At 40.4% G+C, this 16949-nt stretch overlaps 1 protein-coding gene across 2 annotated transcripts; it reads left to right on the top strand.

Annotated features, from left to right (window-relative positions):
• The first annotated feature begins 3011 nt into the window (after positions 1 to 3011).
• Positions 3012 to 16889, top strand: utp25 (UTP25 small subunit processor component). Of its 2 annotated transcripts, none has more exons than XM_079692983.1 (12): positions 3012 to 3427; positions 5176 to 5215; positions 5384 to 5582; positions 5854 to 6084; positions 6479 to 6567; positions 6669 to 7079; positions 8483 to 8699; positions 9170 to 9372; positions 11096 to 11278; positions 12912 to 13021; positions 13742 to 13987; positions 16233 to 16889. In XM_079692983.1, exons 1-12 carry the CDS (start codon positions 3423 to 3425, stop codon positions 16486 to 16488), a joined length of 2190 nt encoding a protein of 729 aa, XP_079549109.1. In that variant the 5' UTR covers positions 3012 to 3422; the 3' UTR covers positions 16489 to 16889. The 2 variants fall into 2 exon arrangements, with proteins under 2 accessions (XP_079549109.1, XP_079549108.1); XM_079692982.1 differs by lacking the exon at positions 3012 to 3427 and adding an exon at positions 4219 to 4400.
• Positions 16890 to 16949: the final 60 nt, after the last annotated feature.

Genomic DNA, 16949 nt, shown 5'->3' with positions numbered 1-16949 from the left:
GGCCTCGCTGGTGGGAGGAAGGCCCCCCTGCTCGGCCTCTGGACTGCTGCTGGTGCGTTCAGAGTCCACTGAGTCCGACACCGAGCTGTCCCAGGCCCTTTCATCCTTGAACACCTCCGCCAAGACCCGGCCGCTGTTGGCAGACGCCACTCTAAACCTCACTGTTTTCCCAGACCTTTCTTTCTCCTCTTTCACTTTGGGCCCCTCCATTGACAGTCCCATAGTGTCACATCCCATTCATAAAAGCCACTCGTGCTCTTTCAGCCACAGCCATAGTAAAGTGCAATTATCAAACAATAAAATCCACATTGACACGTCAAAATGGGCTGAACGAGTGCACAAACTAGACACCCAAATTGTTAATAATACATGAGCTTCTGCCATGGTAACAGCTAAAACAGGCACATAGTAAATTGATATTACCAGGTTCAATAATTTATCAAGGTTAGTTTTCAAACAGCAGGTAGGTCGACTACTCCTGTGACTGCTCTTTAATTCCAAGTGCCCTTAAAGGCCTACAGATAACCTTCTGCTGCAAACTCCATTACCCTCTGTCCCTGAAGTAAGAATCATGTATCAAACATCAACCAACTTTTTGTATACATTACATTATAGGATTATGGCTATACGAAAATGTTTTTTTGCATGATAATGTTATTGATTTGTAGTGAGAGATGCTTTTCGGCACAATGGCATAATGAATAGGGCTTTGGCACTACAGTAGTTACAGTTAGCATAGGTAGGCTACATTCATAAGAAATGCATAAACATTTCAAAATCAAGGTTGTAATAAATAAACACAAAATGTCCCCTGTCCCCAAATATAGTTTATGTTGCAATGCTACCAAGGGTGAGCAAACACCACCAGCCAAAAGATCATCACTAAATCAAATTATTATATTAAAATAAATCTAGGAGACTGCCCTAATTGTTACTGTTATCATGTATTTTTTCTTTAAAAATTATCAGTTTATTCTCAATGTAGTACATTTTTCTCAAATTATTAACACCTCTCAGAAAATACAAATATGTGGGATATATTTTTAATATACTGCTCAAAAGGAACCCATAGGATTGTTCTGCCTGGGGCCCTGCTGACACACTCTGATGCCTGCATCACGGCAGGCAAGGCTTTGTTTTGTCAAATTGTTGCAAAAATGTTAATAAATGTGGATGCAACTGTACTTTTTGCATAACAAAAGTATATTCTGATTGAATTGAAATGGCGTCATGTATTTTTATATGAAAGATTTCCTCCAATTGGATTTTTTTTATTGCACATTATTTATATTGTAGGCTACATATGCAGTAGTTTTCACACAATATATATAACTCACTCGACTACGCAGCAATATATGAACATAATACTCTAGGTCTAGGCTATGGTCTAGGGCCCCAGAGGTGCCCAGTACGTCGACCGCGGTCGACCGGTCGACCGCGGGGGCAATGCTGGTAGATCGCGAGTCATTCATAAATTAAAAAAAATCCAGCTCCGTTAAAATAGACAAAACAGGTTTTGATTCCTCCTCCTTTGGCCTCCCTGCCACTTAATTCAGGAGTTGACTTGATTGACAGAAAAAGCGACCTATTGCTTTCCAGTCTGTTAACACAGAATGCAAAGCCATACAAAATCAGTCAAGTGCCGGGAGAGACAAACAACAAAATGAGTGCGGGAACGAGCAAAAAGCTAAAGACATACCACTTCCACACAGAATGGGAGGGAGAATCTTTGTTTGTGATGTCACATTCAAAGGTTATTTGCCTTATTTGTAAAGCAAGCGTCGCTCTGCCAAAGAAAGGTAACGTGGAGAGGCATTATCGGAGTGTTCACAAGGCATATGACAGCGACTTCCCTCCGAGTAGCGAGTTGAGAAAGAGAAAGGTCATGTATTATTGCTACACAAACATTATCTCTTAGTCTTAGTGTCGCCAACTCGTTTCTAACATGCAAAAAGACAAACAAATGCGTCTATGGTCGGTGTATTTTCTATCTTTCCAATCGAGACGAGATCTCTCTCTCCCCCGTCTGTTTGCAAGGGGGCGGGGCAGTTTACACACACGCATCCGCTACATGCAGCAACACACGGAGGAGATGGTGGAGAGAAGCGCTCCAAGGTGTGGTTACATGTTACCCGTCTTGAGGTGGACAATGCTCGTCACCAAAAGTGTTTAGCATGTAAGGGCGTTAACACGAGCAATTTGTCTAAACATTTAGCAAAAGTGCACCACATCCAGACGGAGGAATGCAGCGGGTTCGACTGTCTTTCTAGCAGCTCTATAGCCCCATCCACGAGTAACGTTTCCACGTCAGGTGTTATGTATGCTAGCAGCAACACACGGAGTTAACTCCATTATACAAACATGGGTTAATGATGAAAGGTAACTGAGTTATTTAGTTTGTTAAAGTTTCAGCTATTCTGTTTACAGTTCTGTCATCACATTATTTAATACGATTTGTTAAAACATTGTTGTTTCTTTTGATGTGAAATATTATTTATTTAATTCGAATAAAAAGCAATGTTAATTTTGTTCACAATTTGTTAAGTTAATTTAATAATATATGTATTTTTGAATCAAGTATTCATCTTTATTGTCTTCATTGTTAGTATCCACATGCCTAAAACAACCTCAAGCTAAATCTAAAAGTTGATGGCTAAATAAGAGCGTTTGAGAAATTGTGCAAGGCACACAGTAGTAGTCCGAATAGTCGATTAATCGTTTCATTAATCTATAGATTAATCGATAATCAAATTAGTCGTTTGTTGCAGCCCTATTGTAGTTATCCCATGTAAAAATAAAACGTGTTATTCAGCAACCCTTGCAATTTGGGATTTTATTTTTGGTTGGTAGACCTCGGTTAGCTGGTCATTTCAAAAGTAGCTCACCAGCCAAAAAAGTGTGGGCACCTCTAGGCCATGGGTCGGCAACCCGCGGCCCACGGGCCGCATGCGGCCCTTTAAGCCCTCTGCTCTGGCTCCCTTGAGCTTAGACAAAAATAAGAAGGAAATAAAATAAAAGTATTTGTAGGACTATTTATATTTTGTTGCACGGTTGAAAATGTTTCGTATCTTGTATTTTGAGGTGATACTGTGACACATAAATAAAAAACAAAACGGTTTTAATTAGGTCAACTAAAATATGCGTCACATCCTGCTACGGTCCCGCGCGAGCGCCTTTTCTTGGAGGCGCTCGCGCGGGGACCCCCGGCTCGATGAGCGAACTATGGATACATCAAAGAAAAGTACCGGAGGAACACAGGATTGAATTCTGTGTGGACAGAGTTATATGCTTTCACAGCAAACGATGCTGGTTTACCGGTATGTTTGATATGTAGAGAGAAGTTGTCAACGGTGCTGCAGCCTTTACGTATCGAGGAACAACAAGGGAGAGGAAGACAGCTGACAATCTTCAGTCATAATTCAATGGGGTATGTAATTTATTTCAGAAAACACTTTTTGTTATATTCCATGGAATGCTCTTAACGTCCCGATAGCAATGAATATATTAAATACTTTGACAATAAATACAAACAAAAATTAATCTCTGGAAGCCGTAGCGCTGTAAAAAGCACGACCAATCATTTTAGCCGACCCGGCTAAAATAACTGGATGGCCTAACTGCCTGTCAGCCTTCCATCTTTGCACAAACTTATCTCGTGGCCTCATTGATGATGCGCGTTCGTGTGTGTTGGAGGAGGGAATCTGTTAGAAAGTCTGAAGGAAGAGGCCTATTTTTTCCGGTTGTGTATTTTCAAATTCTAGCGCACACGAGCTGGTTTCTCCATTCTTACCTACCCTACCTTTAACTCGTTTTAGGGTGCAGCTATATGTTTTATTTATTTCAAAGTGGGCCCATTTTAATAATATTTTTTTTTCCTTCAAATGTGCAGAGGACTCCCCAAGTGCTGTGTTTAATTTATTTTAAAGTAGGCCTGTGTATTATTTGTAATTCTCCTTATAGGAGTTCTTTGTTTCTTATTAGAGGTTAACAGTTTTATATAATATAATAAATAGCCTAATAAATGCAAAAAAACTGTAGTTTTTGTGTGATATAACAATAAATACAACTTAGCTATCAAGCTATGAAATATGTTTTGCGGCTCCAGACAAAAAATGTTTGGGGAAAAAGGAGCAAAATGGCTCTTTTGGTCAAAAAGGTTGCAGACCCCTGGTCTAGGCCTATTATCTTTTTTAGGATCACAAAGATGTAATTCCACTCCTGACCTGAGGATGGTAGTAAAGCTACTGATTAACCACCACCGAAGAAGCTGGAGGACCGCACGTGTAGTCCAGTGTCAACATGGGGAAAAGAAACCAGAAACAGCAGCTTTTCACAACTTTAACCAAGAAACAGAAGAAACACTTAAAGGAATTCGGAGAGGAGCATCCGTTTCATGATGTGTAAGCAGCACAGCAAAGTCCGGCTTGTCTTTAAGTATCAATGTGGCTACTTTTATGTTAGCCATATAGCTAAGTTGCACTCAGACACCTGTGTTAACAGTCAAGCCGTATAGGCTACAGTAGGTAATGTTCGCTAAATGTTATAATTGTGGTATTATTAAGAAACATGACGAATATTTTTCGAAGGAGTACGTAATTTTAACGATATACCCGATATTTGAGGCGTTAAGGGTGGTTGACAAGTCAAATAAAAGTTAAATAGCTCATGTGGGCTAATATTTGCTGTCTGCTAATGTGTGTACTGTAGATATATCCATTTATTACAACAATGGCTACAAGAACCAACCAGAAGAATATTAACTGCACTATTTTACCTACACAAAAGCCTTTGACCACATGGATGAATTACTCTGTACAGACATTGGATAATAGATTTCATTGGGTTAACAACTCATAGTTGTAGCACAGATTTATTTTTATGTCAGTGATGGTTGAGGCATATACGTTTCCTAACGTGTGTGTTCCGGTAACCTGTCCTTTTGTCCCTAAAATTCTAGACATAGCCTTGCTTCACACTTTTTTCACCATGCTATTGTCTCCATCCATTCTCCAAAATGCACCCTAATTCCCTTTTTAGTCAGGTCCTTTGCTTTATCTATAAATATTCTAACACCAACATGTTAGACCAAGGCCTTTTGTTATCTAGTCAAGTGTGCGGTCAAAAAAATAAATGCTTGTGTTCAAAGAAAGTGACTCAATTTGTGTTTTTATACAGAGTCGGTGCAAGACCTGAACGAACTGAGATATTGGAACTGGTGAGTAGCTCTGATGCCCAACCTATGCTAGTGAGATTGATGATTGTCTGATATATCTGAAATAAATTGTGGACCACCCAGTCAGACACACTCCAGTTTAGTTATTTTGTACCTATACCAAAATGAATATACACATTAAAAGGTGTTCTCCCTGCACCTCTGTTAAAGCCAGCCAGTCCAGAACATTCAGATGTTGATCCTGATGAGTTGGAGGGTGGGAATGAGGAAGAGGAGCCTGAGCAGAAATCAGCCTATCAGAAGCTTCTTTCAACTCTCAGCAAAGCCACCAGTAATGACCAGAGTGAAGAGGAGAGCACTGATGATGATGAAGAGGAGGAGGAGGAAGAAGAAGAGCTTCTTGGTGAAGGTGAGTGTTTTTTCTTTTCCAGCATACAGTGAGGACAGGAGCTGCATCGATCAGTTGACTAATGGATTAATTTATAATAAAGACAGATAAATAATCAACCACTGTTGTGATAATTGATTAGCCTTTAATGGAAAAATGCAGTTTTCATATATATACATATACATACGTCGCTTAATCCAGATTGTAAATACTCATTGGTTGCACCCTCACTGAGGACGATATAGGCCAACTTGATGCAGCTGTCTGAATACTATTTTGCTCCAAATCCTAGTGGACAGTGATGGAGTTGATGATGACAGTGAGCATGATGAAGGAGGTGAGGAAGAACCTGAGGATGCAGATGAGGCTCTGACTGAAGCGCTGGAAGGAGAGGAGATGAAGGAGGCAGGAGATGAGTTTGAAGACAAGGAACATGAGACTCAGTTCTGTCTGGAGACCAACTTCACAGAGGACGGAGGGCAAGAGGACGCTGACAGTGATGCAGAGCAGGATGACAGCAAGGGTAAGAAAAAGACTCATAGCAATTAATAGTTATGTCAAATATGTGATCCTACATTCCCTGTCTTGATGCATGTTATGTCATCCTTTGTATTTCCAAAATAAGTGTACTCCCTGCTATATAAAAAAGGTTAAGGAATATTAAACCCAAAAACTATTTTTTAATGTGGCTTTTAATTGAATTGTATTTATTTTAATTGTATTCTTAATGTATTATTCTGTTCTTGTTTTTGTCAGCCCTGTGTTTATGACTTCTGTTGGTATTAAGTGTTTTTAATCACACAGTTATGTGTTACTCTGTGTATTGTATAGGAAAGCGGGGGGGTAGTTTTGTTGTTTCTTTTAAGTTTTATTATTGGTTTTGTGAAGCGCTTTCAATGATGTTTCTGTTTATACAGACATATTTGTGCAGCATTTGAACACGGAGCTTAGTGAAGACGATGTGCAGAAGATGACGTCTGGCAACAAAACTAAGGCTCAGATTACGGTATGAAGTGCACAATTCTTCAAGATCAACCTCCTTTTTATTAAAGTAAATTCTAACTGCAGTTGATGTGTTTTACTTTCTGCGTTTCCCCCTACATTTAGTGGCCAAAACTGGGCTCTTTACTTTGTACCAATCCCCTGGAGAAGTTTGGACCCATCGGCCCCCACAGAGACACAAACCTGCCAGTGTTCCACAGGGTTCTGGAGAGCCACTGGAGGGATCTGAACAAGATCTCCAACTTTAAGGGGGTGTCGGAGGAGATCAGCCCACTGCAGCAAGAGCTGCTGTCTCTGATGGGCTCCTACAAGGACTTCTACTTCCCAGAGATGTGTCCTGTGAACCAGGGCCCGCAGGTCTGCAGCACATACTGCCTCCACGTGCTCAACCACGTGCTGAAGGCCAACTCCAGAGTCCTGGCCCACAACGCGCTGCTGAGGGAGCAGAAGACCCAGAACAGAGCTGGAGCTGAGCCAAAGGACGAACCCAGAGACCAGGGACTGACCCGGCCCAAGGTGAAGTCCTGGATACATTATGATTGGCTTCTCAACAGAGCTCCATTTAACTTTTTTAAACTCCCACAAAACTGTAATTTTAGGGTATTTTGTGCCCGTTTTAGTCTCAAATACCAAGAGTACTGCATTAGTAATACATTATTAATTTCCTCTCTGGTTTTCAGGCTGAATCACATTTTATACTTTTTTTTTTTTACAGTGTTTGCCGTAGTACACACAGTGTTGGGTGTAACGCATTACAAAAGTAACGGAGTTACAGTAATGTATTACTTTTTGCTGTAACGTAGTAATGTAACGCATTACTAATGCATTTTGGGTAATATATTACCCGTTACAATTCTCAGTAACGCAGTTATTACAACTAATTTGAACTTGAAATTAAATGGTGTTTTGTTTTTTAAGAATTTACCAACATAGCGAGACATTCCGACACCAGAGAAAAATTGTGCGGGTAGATTAGTAAGCCTGGTGTTTACCCTTCAGGCTCATCAAGATCCCTCCGCTTCGCGTCGGGTTCTTTTGGTGATTTATCTGAGGTCCAGCGCTCCGTCTTTTAACCTCTTTTCCTTTCTCTTTCTTGATCCTCCTTAGCAACCTTCATTATAGTCCTTGCCAGCGGTCTGTATGACTGTATTAACAACGTGTCACATGTTAAGAATTTACAATCAGAATCGAGTATTCAACTAAGCCCTGTAATACAAGTTGTTAGTAGCCTTAATGGCCTACACAGTTGTTTTGCTATACCACATTGCCCTTCACTGGATGTATAATGAGCTGCACTAAACTACATTTTAGCCTTTAAAATACCTAGCCATTCTTTTGCGGGTATTTTGGAAAAGTAACTCAAAAGTAATATGAAAGTAGTGTAACTAGTGAAATTACATTTCAGAGACAGTAATATTGTAATGTAACATGTTACTTAAAAAAGGCAGTAATATGTACTGTATTACATTTTGGAAGTAACTTGCCCAATACTGAGTACACATTTGTGTAGAGGGGTGCCATGCCTTAGACGTAAGCGGGATTATGTTGTTACACATTGTAAAACTTTCATTAAAAACATTGTTTTAGTGTTTAAAAATGTAGAAATCATTATGGAAATCATTCATTTCACTTCTCCCAGCCTGTCAGCGAAATGGAGTGAATCACATTTCCCCTTGAACAGCATACAATTCACAAATAATATATGTGTTATATGAAATGCAAAATGTATCAGTCACTCCCTGATTGTTAGATTTAAAAAACAGTTTATTAGGTGATGCCCCAGCCTATACTTAAGCGGCAGTATGGATCATTGGACACCCACAGTGACATTAATGTCCTCTGCTATCATCGTCTTTCTAAATTATTCCACAATATTACATTTTCCAGCTCTGATTTAGATGTTTTTCTGATTATTCCAGGCCCTGATCCTGGTTCCGTTCCGCGCTGGAGCTCTGCGAGTTGTCCAGACGCTCATCGGCTTGCTGGAGACAAAAGGCAAAAAGATCGTGGTGAGCAACAAGAAGAGGTTCAAAGATGAGTTCGGAGAGGAGGAAGATGAAAATCCGTCCAATCTGCAGAGACCAGACGATTACCGCACCATCTTCTCGGGCAACGTGGACGATCACTTCAGGATAGGTACAGTTTAGTAAACCTGAGTCAACATACTCTTGGATATCCTCTAGGGTTACCAGAAACTGACCATGATCAAAATCGATTATTCGGCAGCCCTGGCGCATAATAATCGATTATACTGAAACATGTTTAACAGTACAAACAAAATAAACGACAAATAAACCGTGTTGGTTTATTTTTTGTTATTTTCTAAATTGCCTGCCATTGCCTTTACTTGGAGATGCGCTATGCGCAGCAGTGCTGCGTCTTTCTCTGTAACCTATATGTAAGTCTATATTTTGGTTGAAACTAAGCCAGAAAAAAAACAAAAAAACATAAATAATAATTAAAATATATATATAAATAAAATCGATTTTTAAAGATAATATTCGATTATGGAGACTGTAACGAATATTCGAATAATCACTGCCATCTCTAATATCCTCCCTGAGTCTTTCTGTATTAATCTTGTTGTTGTCCTCTTTCTTGAACAGGCATCTCCATCGTTAGGAACAGCATACGTCTGTACGCCCCCTTTTACTCCTCCGACATCATCATTGCGTCTCCGCTGGGCCTCCGCACAGTGCTGGGAGCAGAAGGAGAAAGTAAAAGAGACTTTGACTTCCTCTCCTCCATCGAGATGCTGGTAGTGGACCAGGCGGACGTCTTACTCATGCAGAACTGGGAACACGTGTTGGTGAGAATATCACCTGCTTGCAACGCTACAAATAAGCCACGTTCACACTGCAGTACTTTTCCCACTTTAGTTCCGATATAGTTCCGAAATGTCGCATTCACACCAAAAAGAGCCGGAACTTTTTACACCCTTTTCCGTCCCTGCTAGAGAGCAGGTACTTTCGTGGGAGAAAAAGGTTCCTATATCTGATTGGCTGGGCGGATTGCAAACCACGCCCCGTAAAACGTCAAAAAGGTTTTGTGAAGCCGCCATTTTATTATCCTCGCATTAGCATTATTAGCATTAGCCCAGCGCACCAACGCAGAGAGACTAACTTATGGCAACACAAAAGAAAACATGGGAGCGGTGGAAATGAGGAGGTGTCGGCGTTCCAGCGATTTACTCGGAAGGCTTCAGTAGAAGCGGCTGGGAGTCCCAGCAGCTTCTACTGAAGCCAGTCCCCAACTCCGGGGACTGTAGGGTGGCAGTATGCGCCGTGAAGTTGTTTGCGGCCTGCCAGTAAACCCAAAGCAGAAGAAGAAGAAGTGACGTCAGCGGCTTCATTTGCCTAATCCTTCCCCAGGAACTTATTCCGATGTGAACGCAATCTGTACTTAGTTCATGAGAACTCTTTAGTTCTCATGAACTAAGTTCTCATGAACCTTTATGGGAAAAGTACTGCGGTGTGAATGCGCCTATTGCTGCATTATGACATCAACTGTTTTGTTTTTTTTGTTGGGAAGGATGTGACGCCATCTGCTGTTCATTTGATAATTGGATTAATCACAACATATTGAAATGTTGCATTTAACTCTAAAGGCCAATCAGACTTTCAGCATGTTTTTGTGAAAGTATTTTTGGATTCTGATTTGTAAAATTCACGATTGAAAACTCGGTTGTAATGAAAAATAAATGTATGGCTTAAGGGAAAGTAGTGCACCTTTTTTATGTGATCTTTTTAGTAAATGTTAAAGGTTATTGTAGTCCATTGAAGATATTAGTTTGAAAAAAAGCTTAGTTCTACTGCTCGCGGAGCCATGCTGCATTGCCTTCATGTACCAGGATGCATTGTGCTCAAGCTTCTGACACCCAGCCCTTACACTGTGGGTATACTTATAAAGTTGCGGTTTCCTAGTGCAATCAAGCGTGAACTAAGATGGCAACAACTCTATTTTCAACATTGTCAAAAACAGTGCATTGCAGCTTTGCTCCTTCTGTTTTTAACTCTAATACTAAAAGCCCCACCTAAACTCCCTCAGCATTTGACCAAGAGCTAACTCAACAGAAAACACACTATTGCATTAGGTGAAAAAACTATTTGCTCAATGAAAATCTGCCCCCAAAGCCATGCTGTTATGATCATCCTTTTAGAAAGTGATGTCTCATTCCAGTGTTTCCTACAGATCTGAAATATACTAGTGGTGGTAGCCGGGCACGAGGGGGGGAGAAAGAAAGAAACGTCTTCTGTGTTTCTCGTAAGGCCTCCCTTTCTGTTGGTCGCTTGTTTGCAGACCCTTCACGCGATAGCAGAGCGAACAGGTACATGAGGCGTAGAGCGAGGGATCATTGTCCACTAGTTAATCGATCGCAGATGGCGTCTTGCTCGCGGACGGATAACAAAAAACCTAAATGGGTCAGGAAATATACTTTGGCGGCCGTTAATATACCTGGGCGGTCCACCCAAGTAAAGTCTATGTGTGGGAAACCCTGCATTCAACTAATGACACAATCCGTCTCTCTACAGCATGTGATGCAGCACATTAACCTGCAGCCGCTAGACCCTCATGGAGTGGACTTCTCCAGGGTGAGGATGTGGAACCTGAACAACTGGGCCCGGCACTACCGGCAGACGATGGTGTTCAGCTCCATCCAGGACCCTCAGATCAACAACATCCTCACCAAGCAGTGCGCCAACTACCGCGGACAGGTACGTCATACAGTTAGCATTACACCACTTTGTGGCACACGCAGTTATTTAAATCAACAAATTGTCACAAGGCAGAAGTAATAATAATAAATTAATACATTTAATTGATATAGCGCTTCTCATCTGCCAAGACAAATCTCGAAGCGCTTCAGAGTGAAGTGATCTTATAAACCGTTAGAGATATTCTTTTCCCCATACATTGTCAAAACAACCCTATTACTTTAGCCATCAGGGCCCAGGAGTTCAAAACTTTTAATCTCAATCAGATCCGATCCGATTTTGAAATCCCATTTTTTGTGATCCAGGATCAGACAAGTCGGCCAGATTTTGTCCCTGGAGTTCAAAGCAATTCAGGATAGGATCAGCCTGATCCAGATTACGATTTTTCAAGATGACTAGATCCTGAATATCAGTGCTTTAATCCTACCGATCGCCATCTAGTGGACATGAAAAATAATACAAAGAAGACAAGAGACCACATTGCAGAGACATCTATAATCAGGGGTGCACATAACTTTCTCAGTGAGGTACTCAGATGAGTACCTGGAGTCAGTGATTGGTACTCCAACTTCTGGCTCAACTCAAAGTTATGTGATGAAGCCCTCTGTATCACGAACGTCAACCAGGGGGGGGGGGGGGGGGGGGGGCTAGTGGAGTACTTCGTGACCACAGAGCGTGAACGTTGTGATCAGCTGTTTTAGCGCAGTTCCCCAGTGAAGGGGGGGGGAGTCTCCCTCCGCAGCCGGTTGGCGTAGTTTTGGCACAATTCCGTTGTACAGACCGACGTTAACAGCAGCCCCGTCTGCACACGGAGACGGACTTTGTTGTCCGGTGATCTAACCGCCTTCTGGAAAAGCTTCACAAGTATGTCGGTACGCAAATGCGCTTTGTGACACAAGTGACGGTACGCATTTCAGAATGTTGCAGCGCATGCGTATCTGCGTACCAGTTATGTGCACCCCTGTCTATAATGTTTAATTATATTTTTTTATTTGAAAGGTGAAGACAGATGATGGACTTTTTTTTTGTTGAAGATATTTTTACTTTAATCTAAATTACATTTGTGATTGACAATCTTTGCTGTGATACTTTTATGAGCATAAACATTTATGTCATCAACATTTGGTTGAAAACAAAATAGGCCACCACAAACGTGAGCAAAAATGGAAAAAATAAAATGTATTTCCCATGAAGGCTAAAAATTGTGTATTATTTCAGTTAACAAACTTTGCCATCTTATTTAAATTGAAACATATTTTAAAATCAATTGTACAGTACATTTTGCTCTGGTAATCCATTGGAAATCCACCCCTTTGGTGGGATCAGGATAATCCAGTTTTTTGGGATCAAACTGATCCCAATCCTGTGTTGTCGGTTTGAACTACCCATTTTGAAGATTTGATCCAGATTAAAGCTTGGATTGGATTTCCTGATCTGATCGGATATGAAAGTGATCCTAATCCTGTTTTTTGGTTTTGAACTCCCCAAAATCCAAATCTGATCATATCAGATAGGGATTAAAAGTTTTGAACTCCTGGGCCCTGGATATCTGAAGAAATCCCTGGTTTCTGCACTGCAATTCGATTATGTTAGTTATTTTAAAGTTGATTTCCCTCTTTTTTTTAACTCACAGATTGCGACCAAGAACATGCCGGAAACTGGCTCAATCTGCCAGGTGCTGGTTCAGCTGCCTCACGTGTTCCAGATGTTCCCCTCCGACAGCTTCATGGACCATGATGCACGGTAAGCTGGTCAATCACCTAATGCCTGACCAAGTGTGGTCTCTATGAGATAGACCAGGGTTTTTGATATGCTTCACGGTAAATATCATGTGGCCATTGATTCATTGAGCAACACAGTAGACTACCACTTTTACCCTGACACCAGTAAATGTGCGACAATTAGCAGATCTTGTTTCCATGGTTAAACAGACAGCTGCCACAGGATATTTCTGATGCTTAAAAAAACTAAACGTACCTGCTAAGTTAAGATATAGATTTGTGCGATATTGATCATATCCTAGACCCAATATATTTTGTTACGAAATACCTCTATATGGATATTGCAACAATATTGTAGGGTTGGTGCTTTTTGTAATGAGATTTTCGATAAACAATCATCAGTAATGTGAATATAAGGACTTTGTGGGTAATACCAGATTAAAAAAAACATAGAAAATTATATAATTTACTATAATGCCCTTTTTTTTAAACAAGGAAAAACAACTCTTGTGACATCTTACATTATCTTAAATGTAACACACATTAAGAGTCAGACCATCATTAATATGTTTGATTTATTGCCAGGCACTAGCGAGATATACTATAATTTTACTGTAAATGTTCAGCTCCTTTATTTGAGCACATCTTTTGGTCTGACATTTGAATCTGACAATCGCTCGGTTCATCCGAACAAAATATAAAGCTCTTGTTTTATTCCCGCTGTTCCCCACCCTGCCCGTAGGTTTCAGTTCTTTTTAGATAAAGTGCTGCCTCAGTACAGGGACTCTGTTATGTCCCACACGCTGATCTACGTCCCGTCTTACTTTGACTACGTCCGGTTGCGCAACCACATGAAGAAAGAGGAGATAAACTTCGCCAGCATCTGCGAGTACTCCAGCAAGTCGGAGGTGTCACGAGCCCGACACTTCTTCCAGAAAGGAGATCATCAGTTCCTGCTCTTCACTGAACGCTTCCACTTCTACAAGAGGTCAGCTCTTTTTATAAACTGATAGCCTTAACAATAAGTGTACTGATGAGCATGAGCATATACAAACAGCACTTGGGACTGCCGGCGATATCTTTTGATGGATACATGATAGTTGCTAAGCAATGAAGATGCACCCTTATCTTTAGTTTTTAAGTTATTGCACATAAAACATTTGAAAACGGTCAAAGTGACCGTGCTAGTGTCGAAGACCGTTAACTTTATTACTGTTGAAAAGAGTAAACATCACTTGTTGCCCTAACAAATGAATAACAGATGTCATTCCTTTTAAAGAGTTCAGGGACCTCTTACTTTGTGTGGAGTTCAATCTAGGGGTGCACCGAATGGGAAATTCTTGGCCGAAACCGATACCGAAAATAGGAAACAGTTGGCCGAATGCCGAAAGGCCGAAAATGATTAATAGAAATATCTATATATAGATATATATATATATATATCTATATATACATTTTTTACCAATGTTGTTCAGCTACCTAATTATGGAAAAAGACATGATTATGGCAAAACTTAACTTAAATAATAATCACTATTATGGGTCCATAAAACATTTATTCAGCACTTTTGAATGCATACAGTACATTAATTCCAAGTCAAGTGCATTTTCTTTTCTCTGTAGGATAACTACAACAAAGTGCATTCAGAACAAAGCCAAGGTGCTCTAAAACTGCATAAACATCTAGGCCAGTAGGCCTACAACAAAATAGTGTAAATAAAGACTGTAACAGCCAGGCCTTCAACAACAACAAATGCACCTATAAGTGCATGCATACAAATGTGCAAACTGGATAAATCCACATGAATGTAACTATTTACAAATGAAATTACAATTGAATTTCAAGAATCTGTAAATAAGGCTGTCTGTCCTCATAAGCAAAGTAGTAAACATTGTATAAAGATACATAAAGTGAAAACTGGATACAAAATCCACAATCAATTACAAATTAAATTACAATTTCAAGAATCTGTAAAGAAGGTGGTCTGTCCTCATGAGCAATGTAAACAACATTGTATCATTTAGATACCGAAAGTACAATATATTGAACACTGTGCTGCTGTCATTTCCCCCTAATGATAACCTGAGATGGTGAATTATAACTCACAATGAAAATGGTTCAGGAAAGTGGGTATAGAGTAGACATGTAGAACTAGATAAGCTTATGATAAGCCAGCCTTGTCTACTTATTAAGGAAAAGTGGGAGGTTCTTTTTAATGAACATTAGCTTCTCTGCTTTATCAGCCATAAGTCTGTTCCTCTTCTCATCCAGCACATGAGAGGCAGCGCTGAACAGTCTCTCGCTGTCAGTGCTTGTGATTTGATCTTACTCCGCATATTTGTCCGGGTGTTTTGATTTCAAGTGGTGGAGTAATCCCGAAGTGGTGAAAGTCTTTGCAGTTACACCCCCTCGAGAAATGTCAGCTGAACACGTTTTACAAATCGCAATCCGCGCCTCTTTCTCTGATATTTTTAAATATCTCCAAGCGCCAGACATGTTGGCTGTGAGCCGGCTGTGAGCCAGCCGCGAGCATGGTCGCGCGCCGTGCTTGTCGCCGCGTTTTGATTACGTCATCACAACAACACGTTAGCTTACCAACGTAACCCTGTTCTCTGACATTCGGTGAAAAAGGCCCTTTCGGCCGAAAGCCGAAAGGGCCTTTTTAACCATTTTCGGCCGATAATTTTCGGCGGCCGAATATTCGGTGCATCCCTAGTTCAATCCAATCATATCGGTTTTACTCATGTCATTTGGAAATGACTATCACTGTCTTTTGTTTCTTTATTGTAGTCAATTGTTATTAAAAACACTAATACGTTTTTTTAATGAGATAAATTAACATCGTAATTCTGTTGTTCTTCATATGTTTCTGAAGATATTCTGATAGAATCATGATTTGACTAGGTGTTGTAACACTCCTGGTGATTTCCTATGTATCTGAAGGCCTTATTACAGATATCCTTTTCTTTCTTAAAGAGGCCCTCTTATGCCCATTTTTGTAGGAGAGAAACTGTATACACTAAACACTGTTTACCGTATTTATATCAGTAGGAAGCAATAATCAGAAATGATTGCTTCCTACAGTTGGAAAGTACTTGTTGAAGTGTTGTAAAAATATCTTTGAAGAACTGTAATTGAATACCTGTTACACAGACATAACAGACAGTCTGTGATATGAAAAACGTTTTAAATGTAACGTTTAAACTCTGCTTTCTCCATTTTTTTTAATTTAGGTATACCATCAAAGGGATCCAGAACCTGATATTTTATGGCTTGCCCTCCTACCCGCACTTCTACAGCGAGGTATGTAACATGCTGGCAGCGGGGGGTCGGGGGGAGGAGGCCAGCTGGACTTGCACCGCCCTCTACTCCCGCTACGATGCCCACAAGTTAGCTGCCATCTCTGGAGTGCAGCGAGCCGGACAGATGCTGCACTCCAACAAGACTGTTCACCTCTTTGTTACAGGAGGGGAGGATAAAGCTTCCTGATGGAGAGGGACACATTTAAAGAGAGACACTTCATAAAACCAAGGGAGATATCTACTGTCCACCGTTACAGCAGGAGGATCTGTTGTTGAATGAAAGTCGCCTTGTGATACATCACTAGATTAAAACATAATTATGGGTTTGGTTAATGTGTCGTAGATGGAAGCCATCCAGAGATATTGATCAGAAAATGAAGAGATCATAGCAAATAGTCAAACTGTGTTCTAAAGCTCCCAGGTGATCAGGCTGTTGAAATGTTGAATGAATGTATTTCCAGTTTATATACATACATTTTTCTTCCCTTTTTTAATTGTTAAAAGTTCATATTTGTAGCAATACCTGTCCTTATTCACTATGGTTGTAACAATGATGGCAAACCCAATATAAAAGCCTTTCAAATTAAAGCTGGGGTACACAGCTTATTCTTGGCATCATTGTACATGAAATATCTAGGAGAAAGCTAT

Source organism: Notothenia rossii (assembly GCF_949606895.1).
Source record: "Notothenia rossii genome assembly, chromosome: 7".
NCBI classification, from domain to species: Eukaryota; Metazoa; Chordata; class Actinopteri; order Perciformes; family Nototheniidae; genus Notothenia; species Notothenia rossii.
Note: the sequence above shows the minus strand (reverse complement) of the source record. Positions and strands in the feature narration are given on the sequence as shown.

Excerpts from the sequence above, each read along its gene's own strand:
- utp25 (XM_079692982.1), top strand. The coding sequence starts at position 4,300 with ATGGGGAAAAGAAACCAGAAACAGCAGCTTTTCACAACTTTAACCAAG. Across the intron at positions 5,216-5,383 it reads GAACTGAGATATTGGAACTG|CCAGCCAGTCCAGAACATTC; the intron begins GTGAGTAGCTCT and ends CCTCTGTTAAAG. Across the intron at positions 13,988-16,232 it reads CGCTTCCACTTCTACAAGAG|GTATACCATCAAAGGGATCC; the intron begins GTCAGCTCTTTT and ends TTTTTAATTTAG.